General features: G+C 58.8%; 1 protein-coding gene across 2 annotated transcripts; it reads right to left on the bottom strand.

The window, feature by feature from the left end:
• Positions 1–2,119: 2,119 nt before the first annotated feature.
• Positions 2,120–6,090, bottom strand: BARHL2 (BarH like homeobox 2). Of its 2 annotated transcripts, XM_040073150.2 has the most exons (4): positions 5,664–6,090; positions 5,282–5,471; positions 3,591–3,816; positions 2,120–3,097 (listed from the first exon to the last, which is right to left on the bottom strand). In XM_040073150.2, the coding sequence occupies exons 1-4, from the start codon at positions 5,856–5,858 to the stop codon at positions 2,785–2,787; spliced, it is 924 nt and encodes a 307-aa protein (XP_039929084.1). In that variant the 5' UTR covers positions 5,859–6,090; the 3' UTR covers positions 2,120–2,784. The 2 variants fall into 2 exon arrangements, with proteins under 2 accessions (XP_039929084.1, XP_039929083.1); XM_040073149.2 differs by having other exon boundaries at positions 5,282–6,090.
• Positions 6,091–9,973: the final 3,883 nt, after the last annotated feature.

A 9,973-nucleotide genomic window follows, 5' to 3' on the forward strand; every position in this document is an offset into this window, starting at 1 on the left:
ACTGTGGCAATTCGGCAGCTCCGCACCAAGTCTGGGGCGGTCGCGGTGAAAGCAGCTGTCCGGGAACGGAAAGGGGAGAAACCCGACCGGCGCTGCTGGGAAGGCAGCGCAGCCAACGGCGCCGAGCCAGCGGTGCCTGGCCCCGCGCCGTTCACCGCGCTGGACCGGGAGGCAGCCCCAGGCATCCCGGCCGGGCGCCCGGCTCTTTGTCCTGCCGCAGCGCGCCTGTAACGAGGGCCCACGGGCCGGGGCTTTTAAAGAAGCAACGAAGCCTGTTCCTACAGGGGCGCAGCCAGGCGACCCGGCCGAGAAATATAGGGGCAGCCTGACCTGGGGCCTGACCGGCTCTATCCCGGCGCGAACGGGGAGCGGGACAAAACAAGAACTCACGTTTGCAGCCCTACTTCCCACACGGGGAAAAGAAGAGTGAAAGAGCGCGATTCTTGCCCCAAACCTCCTCCCATTTACACGCAGTTGGGTCTGGTAATATATTTCAGGGGAGGTGGCGGTTCCTCGCCCCCTTCCTCCAGCACCCCTAGTTTAGACACCATCCTGCACGACACCGGCAGCCCCCCAGCCCCGCCTCACTCCTCTCGCTCCTATCTGCTGCCGTTCCCAAAGCACCAAATGCTCCCTGCCCCGGTGGGCACCCCGCGGCTGGCCCTGCTCGTGAGGGGGACACTCATCGATTCTGAATGAACTTTCCTTCCTTGTTCGCACTACTTTTCAGCGAGTTTATACAGTCAAAACAGAGCCATCGAGAACAACGAATTGGGAATAGCTTGTCCAGCTGGATCTCCTCCTTTCGGAAAGATTTGTTGGTTAGACGAAGGAAAAGGCCCTACCAAATCCAAATTTCCTACCTCCTTCCCCAGCCCGCACAGGATGGGTTTCCCGGGAAAACCTCGGCGGCGATGCCGGGCGGACGCACTGCTCTGGCCACTCAGGGACGTGCTTCCGTTTCGTTCCCGTGGGGGTGTTTGGGGGCCACGGCGGAGCGCGGGGGAATACTCAGCAGCCGCCGCAACACGGGCAAAAACCGAAGTGGGCGTTCCCGACCCGCTCCCCTTTTGTTAGATCAAGGCAAAGGTCAATATGGTTTTAACGCGAATTTATTAGCACAGAAATCAGCAAGCCGCTCGCTAATTAGCAAAGCCCAAATAAACGTGCCCGGAGGCTTCTCTTTTCCTTTTTTTCGCCATTTTTTTTCCCCCTTCCTTTCTGTCTTAAAAGAAAGGGGACCCACGAGCAAAAATAGAGGAGAAAAAAAAAAAATAGTGCCAAACCCTCAGAGGAGAGGATAATATGGGAATTTATGAATGTTTTATAGGTAATTGCTGTATAACTTTCTAATTTCGCAGGGGGGTGTTCACCTCCAAAGGCTGGGGACAGAGCCGTCCCCGGAGTCCAGAGGAGGGTCACAGCCCCCAGCCCCGACCTGCGCCCCCTCTGTCCCCGCGGGACGGCCCACGCCGGCATGGGAAAGGGAGGCGCTCGGCAGGGAAGCTGCCAGGGGAAGGGGAGGGGGGAACGGGCACACACAGCAAAAAAGTTCAAAGGCCAGCGGGGCTCGGGAGCTCCGTGTCCGCCGGGACCCCTCCACCCTCCCTGCCCGTTTCCCCTCGTTACTCACCCCGACCGCCGGCGCTCGCTGCCTGTCCCTGCTCCGTGCGGAGACAGCTGCCGGGCCGGGGCCACGTCCCTGAGCTCTGCACGACCCCGTCGCACCCGCCCCCAAGGGGCCAGAGCCACTACCCGCTAAGGCCCTGTCCAGGTGTTTAAAATAACAGCAAAGGGCTCGACACCTGCGGGGGATTTGTTTTTCCTTTAAAATACAGATAGGGAAAAACAGCGTCTGTTAAGAAACAATGAACCTAAAATTCAAAATATACTCAATATCATATTCAAAATAAAAAAGTGGCATCTGCCTTTTCTCCTCCGCATTTCTTGAGTTCTCGTCACGGGGAAATTAGCTACCTTGAATTTTCGCATTTGTTAAAAAAAAAAAAAAAAAAAAAAAAAAAAAAAAAAAAAAAAAAAAAAAAAAAAAAAGATAAAGTTTATTTTTTTTCTCTTTTTTTCCCTGTGATTTTTTAGTCACAAAAAAAAAAAAAATCTATATTTTGTCATCTAAGCATTTATTTTACTGAATCCAAAAAGACATGAAGAGGGGTAGGGAAGAACCACATTCGTTCGTTTTAAACTAATGTATAGAAGTGATTTTTCTTTTCTCCTTTTTTGGACGACATATAATAAATATGATATAGCACTCAGCACTCGGTCTGTACAATTCTGTTCGCATTAGGGAGCATGCCACTTTTCAATAAGAAAAAAAAAAGGTAATGAGAAAAATCAGTGCAAAGTTCTCCGTTCCCCCGGTCTTCTCCGCCGGTCGGGGGTCGAGGCGCTCTCATTCCCTCTGTCCTCCGCAGCCGTTAGTCTCTCCGGTGGGCTCGGGCTCGGGCTCCCTCTCCCTCTCCTCCTCCTCCACCCCCTCTGTGACTCTCTCTCCGAGCTCCAAGTCCTGCCTCGCAGTAGCCGAGGTCGGCGGGTCGCCCCGCGGCTCTGCCCGCCTTCCCCCGCGTGTGGTCGTTTCACTTACGGGCTTGGCTCTGGGTTCACGGTTCAAGAGTCCCTGCTCTGACTGATCGCCTCCCTCGGTGGCCGGTGACTGCCTGCAGAAGCTCCTGCCCCTCGGCTTCCCCTCGCTTCCTCCTCTGCGGTGCTGGGGCTCGTTTGGGGACGGGGAGGGGAAGGGATCGTCGCGGGGACCGCGGTGCCGTTTCACCGGGGATGCGGGGTGCCGGGCATGGGGTTGGCCAGGGGGTTGAGGGCCGGCTGCCCGCCGGGCCCCAGCCCGTGGATCAGCACCCGCGGCACCAGCGGCCGCTGGAGCTGGGGGTGCGGCGCGGGGGGAGTCCGGTACATGCTGCTGTACATGGCTGCGGCCGCCGCAGCCGCCGTCGTACTGTCCATGCTGCCCAGCAGGCTGGGGTGATAGAAATAGGGCGAGGGGAACATCCGCTGCAGCGCCGAGTAGTTCCCGGCCTCGGCCAGCAGCTCCAGGCCCACCGCCGTCTGTCGCTTCCACTTCGTCCTGCCAGGGGGGAGCAAGAGGCTGCAGGGCGGGCGCCGCGATGGGGCACCCAGAGCGCTTCCGCGGAGCCCTGCGGGCGGCGAGCCCATCCCTGCGCGGCCCCGAGGGAGCGCACCGTTCCCCGCGGGCCCGCGCACGGCGCGATCTTTCCGGCTCTGCCCGGTTTTCCCTCCGAGCCCCGCACCCCCCGACACATGCATACGGAGACTTCGGCCAAATTAATAACCGCGGTACGCGGTTAGATCGCAACGCACTGACGCTAATGGTTTGCGACAGAATTAGGGTGGCCGCAACCGTATTTAATGAGACAGAAAATTACGGCAGCGTTGACAGGGGCAGGACCCCCCAGCCCATCGCCGGGGAGGGCGCGGGGCAGTAGCCGGGAGCTGCCCGCACCACCCCGGGCTCCTGCGGGCAGAAACCCGGAGGCGCAAACCCGCTCCCGGCTCTCCGGGGAGACCCTGGGCCGCCGCCCTGACGGGGCCCGCCTTACCTCCGGTTCTGGTACCAGGTTTTGACCTGCGTATCGGTGAGGTTGAGGGCGGCGGCCAAGTCCATGCGGTCCTGCACGCTCAAGTACTTCTGCCGCTCGAAGCTGCGCTCCAGCTGGTTGAGCTGATGGTCGGAGAAGGCTGTTCGTGCCTTCCGAGGCTTCTTGGCCCGCACTGGCGGGCTGTCCCGGCTGCTGCTGATCTCCCGATCGCCCTCCTCCTTTGTCCCTGCGAGTGAGCCAAGAGCGGTGAGGACCGGCGGGACACCGGCTCGGCCCCCGCCCCGCCCCGGTTACCGGGCTCCGCCGCCCCCTCCCCGGGGACTTCTCCGGGGCACGGGGGGAACGGTCAATTATGGCTGGGGGTGGTGGTGGAGAGCCCGTCCGGGGAACAGCGGGATTCCCACTCTCCGTTTCTCAACTACAGGGCTTTCGTTATTTTCTCGCCCTCTCCCCCCGGCCCGAAACGCCGGGAAATCGATCTGTCAATCCGGCTCCACTCGGGCCCCAGTTTGTGGCTCTCCTTGATCTTCCCCGCAGGAAGAACAATAATCTCCCTAATTGACCCACTGGGGAGGTTGGTGCACACAAAAATGGCCAGATCAGACTGTACATCTGGTTTGGGCACTCGTATGCTAATGCTAAAAGAGCAAAATGAGCTGCACTCGCGGGCACCGCGCCGCTCTGAGCCTGGCGAAAACAGCTCAATTGAGCAAAATTCGTCCCGTTGCCTCTCGGCTGCACCGGGCTGCCTGCGGGGAGGACAGCTCCACAGACACCGCAGGGAATATATCCCCGCTCCGTGCTTGCCTTTCCTCACTCTTTTCCTCCTTTCCCCTTCCCACGCACACATAGCTATTTTCACTTCCGAACCCCGCACGGCGGGGGCTTCCCCGTCAGCACGAAATCCCTAATTGAAAAAAAAAGAAAGAAAAAAAAAAAAAAAAAAAAATAAAAAAAAAAAAAAGAAAAAAATCGAAGATGGAGAAATAAACCTTCTATCCTAGCGCAGGGAAAAGGCAAGGGTTTTGCTAAACCCACAAAGCCCGCTCACCTCCCTACGCCGAGCACGGGCCGAGTTGTTGTTGTTATTATTATTTTATTTTTAATTAAAAGTTGGGTGGGTCGGTTTGGTTTTGGGGGTTTGTTTTGTTGTTTTTGGTTTTTGCGTTGTTTTTTTTTTTTTTTTCACTTATTCGGTATTAACCTCTAGGGAAGAAGAATTTTTTTATCTTAATTTTAGAGCGAATGAGCAAAAATGAAAAGCCTGCATGCACAAACTGCAGTTGAGCCGCCGGTTCTTAGAAAGCCAGAGAATCATTTATGTGCATTTGCATTAAAAATAAATACACTCTGATCTCCCGTGCGATCCCACTGCTCTGGCTCTTTCCTTAAAAATGGGGTAGACAAATAAAAATAATTTTTTAAAAAAAATTTAAAAAAAATTTTTAAAAGAGATAAAAAGCCAGCAGATATTAAAAATAAAATAATTTCAAAAGCTATTTGATTCAATTTATTTTAATTTCCTACCGACCTTATCCCGCGGTAGCGACCATCACTGAGCGGCCCGGCAGAGCGAGCGCTCCTACCGCAGATTTTCTCCCCGATTTTCGTTTCACCAATGCGGCCGAGCACCTCTGCCCCGGTTGTACCGGCGGCCGAGCTGGCGCGGAGCCGGGCCGGGCCGTACTCACCGTGGCATTTGATGTCCCCCTGCGTGTCGTCGCGCTTGTCGAGCTTGGCTTTACCGTCCTCCTGCTCGAGTTTGGGCCTGAAGCTCTCCGGGGCCGCGCTGCCCTCCTGCTTGGGAGTGTGGTGGGGAGAGGGGACGCTGGTACTGTAAGGTGCACACGCCGCTAGCGGTTTGCTGTCGCCCAAAATGTCCTTAATTAAAAAAGAAGAGGTGGAAGTCCTGGGGCCGGAGCTGGCCGAGCCCAGCTGTGGCGGCGGTGGCTGCGGGGGCGACGGCTGCAAACTCGGCGGCGGCGGCGGGTGCGGGCCGAGGTGGAGGTGGTGCGGCGGCGGCGGGAGGCTTTCCGCCACCCCCAGGTGCGGCTCGGGGTGCTCCATGCTCACCGAGATGGGCGATGAGGGCGCCGTCCCCACCGTGTCGATTTCCGAGCAAGGGGACGGCGTGGCCTGGCTCCTAAAATCCGCCGGCCGGCCGTCGCCGTGGGGGCGAAAATCTCCGTTCATGACTCCGGGGCTGCCGGTGCTGCCACCCGACAGGATCGTGTCTATCCCGAAGCTGGACCCGCTCGGCCCCTCCATGGCGAAACGCTCAGCGCCGCGTCCGCATCCCCGCGGGCGGCCGCGAGGGTTTCTCACCGGGGGTGGAGGAGAAGGGATGGGAGGGGGGGGGGCGGAACCGGGTTACCCCAACCCGCGCACCGGCGGCGCGGTCCACACTAACTCGGGGCCCCCGCCGAGCCCCACATCGCCGCCGGGCCGGCTCGCCGCTAACCAACTTTGTTGCGGGAAGTTGCGGGCGCGGAGCGGGGCGGACACCGGCCACTGCGGCGCGCCCGCCCGTGCCCACCGAGCTCCTCTCGGCGGCGGCGACTCCCCCCGTGACGTCACAGCCGCCGCGCCCCCCCCGCCGTTTATTATAAACCCGGGCTTTGCCGCCGCCGCCGCCCGCCCCCATTGGCGGAGGGCCCGCAGGGGGCTGACGCAGCGCGGGCCGCAGCCAATCGGCGGCGGCGGCGGACGCGGGAGGGGGCGCCCGTCCCCGCTCCCTCCCGGGCCCGTCCCCGCTCCCTCCCGGGCCCGTCCCCGCCGCCGCCGCCCCGTCGGGCCTCGATTCCCCGGTCGCCGGATCCGGTCCCCCGGAGTGTATCCAGCGTTGCCGGGACGGTTCCCCGACTGAATGTCAGAATAATGGGAAGTGCCAGCCACAAGACGACGTATTAATCCCGATGAAGCGGCGTGTCAAGCTAATTAGAAGAGTAATTATAAAGGTGATAATGAATGATTTAGAGTTCTCCGAGTCTTGTTTTAGTAGTAATTACAATTTCCAGGGTCCTTTGATGCGCAGCCCGATATCCCCCCTCCCGGCCTGCTGTAAGCCCCTAGACCCGACAAGCCCCGAAAACATCATCCGCGACCACAGACCTCGGGCCACGGGGGAACGGGGCACAACAGTGGGGGGGCAAGAAAACACTAGGGCAGCATAACTGCAAGAGGGGGTTTGGGGGCTCTGGTGTTCAGATACGGCACTGGGTGCTGCCCTGTGTGTGGGGTCGCTGGCATCCCCCTCCGCAGACGACGGCTGTCCGGTTGATGGTTGTCCACCGTCAGCCTGGAGCAATGAGCGGGGATGGAGGACACCAAGGTCCCTTCTAAACCCGCTCACGGTCCTGCCTGACCCGTAACCGGGAGTGCCCAGTCCGGCCCTGCCCAGTGCTGCCGTGCGGGTGTGGCGGCAACGCGGGTGCGCCTCCACCACGCTTCCCACTGCGTTTTGTTTCCTGGGTAAACAGTCCTGCTCAGAGGTACAGAAGGGTGCGGGAGGCGCACGGGAAGCACAAAGAGCACGAGGGACCTTGTTCGGCCGGTAACTCGTTGAGGATGTTTGGATCTGACATGAGACGCCGCAGCCCCGGGACAGCGGTGTGGCATGGGAAGCTGCACCCCGACATGAGAGATGTCGATGTGTAAAGTGCCGCGGCCCTCTGCTCTGCTTCCGACGGCTTGGGGCCTGTATTCCCTCGTGAGGAGGGGGCGAGGAGTTTGTGTCCTCGGTGGTAAAAATCCAGGTGCTTCCCTGGATTCACCGGTCACCAGTGCCCTACCCGAAGATCACCGGTCCTCCCTGGGTACAGCGGCGGGAGCAGGCCCCGGCCTCACTGCCGCACTTCAGAGAAGGCTTTTCAACGTCAGGGAAGCCGGCCCACGGGCAGCCCGTTGGTATCAAACATCTCCCGTTCCATCCCAACGGGGGTGCATCACCGTCCGCCGCCCCACGGGCAGCCAGGGGCAGGCTGTTGCAGGCTGTTGCAAGCTGTTGGACAGTTCGCCGCCGGGCCTTAGGCACCGGCGCTGAGCCCCGAGGCCGGGGAGGGAGCAGAGGCGGAGGGCCCGAAAGAGGTGCAGGACCGCCCGTGTCCGCTGGGCGGCGGTGGCGGCCGCCCCCCCTGTCCCCGACGGGCGTCCAGCGCGGACGCGGCCGGAGGCGACGTGGCCGCCGCAGCCCCGGTGCGAGCAGGGTTGGCAGCACCGCGGGGTGACCTCTTATCAGCACGCTCCTGCAGATCGGGGCATTTAAAGGAACAAGGAGGGAAAAAAAGGGAAAGAAGGAGAGGTGAAACTGAGGAGTGAACTGAAAGAACAGGAGAAAGGGAAAAAGATTTAAATATCTGCAAGCGCACGGGCAGGTTTTCTGCAGCAGGGAAGCAGCCCGCGGCGCCCGTGTTTATCTTGCTGTCTTGGTTTGCAATTTACCAAAACTATGTCCTAATTATCCCTGGGGGAATGCGGGATCCGGGGTAATATGTTACACTAGCATAATCCTTTAACTCACAATACACTTCCCCGTCCCGGAGTCGGGATTTAGGGCTTAAAGTCATGTCCCTGAAGAGCGAACACCTTTCATTTCCTTCCTCTTATTTTTTTAATCCTCGACTCCATTGTGCAGAAATATTTAGGGGAAAGCGGCGGCGAGTCCCGCCCCGGCCGGGGCAGCCGCTCTGCTCCCGGCCGGGCTCAGCGTCACCGCCGGCCGGTTCGGATTCCCGGAGCGCTGATCGGCCCTACGCGGGGGCATCTGCCGCAAAAGGCCTTCCAGCTCCTGCTGGCACACTCTGCGGACGAGGTGACCAGCGGGACGCCCGTTGTACTTGTTGAGGCCGGGGGTGGATCATGACAGCTGCCGCCCAGTGTCCCCTAAGCCCCCGGCTGGGTGACCCCCCCTCTTCCCATCTATCCCACCCGTCTGACTGCGGGCGAAGCCACGGAGCTCCCCCTCCAATAAATCAGCAACAGCCGAATCAAAGCGATGAGCGAAGGTGCCACTCAGAGGACTCGGACGGGGCCCTGCTCGTTAATTAGCAGGCAGCTAATTAGAGCGGCACTTAGAGCGCTAATCAATGGCCCGATGGAGCTGGGGGCGGCGAGCGGCAGGCACGGGATATCATGTGCCTGTTCGACGCCGGTCCTTGCCTGGGGGGCGGTCCCGGCCCCAGGCTCCGGCCAGCGGGGTCCAGCAGATGCCACCTTGGCCCTCCACGGGAAGCCCGCGCCCCATCGAGGGGGACCCTAGGAGCGGGGTGCGGGGCTCTGGGGTCCCTCCGCCAAACAGCTCGGGGACGGCATACGGCATCATTTCGGCCCCGGGATGGGTTACTTTCCACTCGAATTTTGGTGCGCAGTCGTGTTGGCTCACTGGCAGCACCGCAGCTCGGAGGGAGGGGGGGATTGAAGGGGGCCGGGAGGGGCCGAGCCCGTTGTACTGTGAAATTTAACAGTCTGAACATCTCTTTATTAAAAGCTGCTGCTTGACATTTACACTGTGCCAACAGACTCGCCGTCTAATCCAGGCGAAAATATATTGTACCTCGGAGTAACTGGGGCCGTTGTGAGAGACGCTACAGAACGTTTCCAAGCGGGAACAAAACGGCGCGGAGCAGCACGGAGCCAGGCGCGGAGCGAGCGCGGCCACAGCCCGCTCGTCCCAGCCAGACACGCCGGGAGGGCGGCGGCCCTCCGCTGCCTTCCGCCTTTCCCTTCCTAAAAGGGAAAAAGGAAAAAAAAAAAAAAAAATCGAAGAAAGTTAACTTTGTGTTCCAAAAAATTAATCTCAACGTTTACTGCTACTGTTTTTCTTTTGTCAAATGTTTTCCCCGTTGCAGGCTGAGGACATGATCAGAAATGCTCAGGGAGCAGAAAGCACATTGATTTCAGCTTGTTCTGTCCGCAGACAGGCCCTGACAAGGTTGTTAGAACAGTTGGGGAGGTCTCTACAATCACTTAATTACCAAAGCTGTCACTCAGGCGGGACGGGACTGGCCGCTCATGTGGCTGCGAGGAGCATTCCACTACTGGGTTTCCTCCTTGATGGATCTGTGCTGATGGCATTGCAAAATAATTATAGTGAATTTTCTGATGTGTGATTTTATACCACGTTCATGCTTCAGAAAGGTAATCGGAAGGATGAGAAGGGTCAGTGCCATTTCAGATTACCTGAAGTCCAAGCGAAAGGGTAAAAAAAATAAAATAAAATAAAATAAAAGAAAAAAACGAACCCAGGGAGCAAAGAGGAGGAGGGCTGCGAGGAAGGGGCACAGCGTTGCGATTGAGAATTGCTGAAGGGTATTGCAAGCAATTCGTCAAACTGTGCAAGTGATTTCCTTCCGAGCCAACAAATGGCAGATTGATTTTGTCCAACG

The sequence above is a fragment of the Hirundo rustica genome, chromosome 9 (genome assembly GCF_015227805.2).
Source record: "Hirundo rustica isolate bHirRus1 chromosome 9, bHirRus1.pri.v3, whole genome shotgun sequence".
NCBI lineage: Eukaryota > Metazoa > Chordata > Aves > Passeriformes > Hirundinidae > Hirundo > Hirundo rustica.

Coding starts and splice junctions, on each gene's coding strand:
- BARHL2 (XM_040073149.2), bottom strand. CDS start 5,858: ATGGAGGGGCCGAGCGGGTCCAGCTTCGGGATAGACACGATCCTGTCG. Junction 3,817..5,281: donor GGGGGACATCAAATGCCACG/GTGAGTACGGCC, acceptor GCTCACTCGCAG/GGACAAAGGAGGAGGGCGAT. Junction 3,098..3,590: donor ACCTGGTACCAGAACCGGAG/GTAAGGCGGGCC, acceptor CCCCCCTGGCAG/GACGAAGTGGAAGCGACAGA.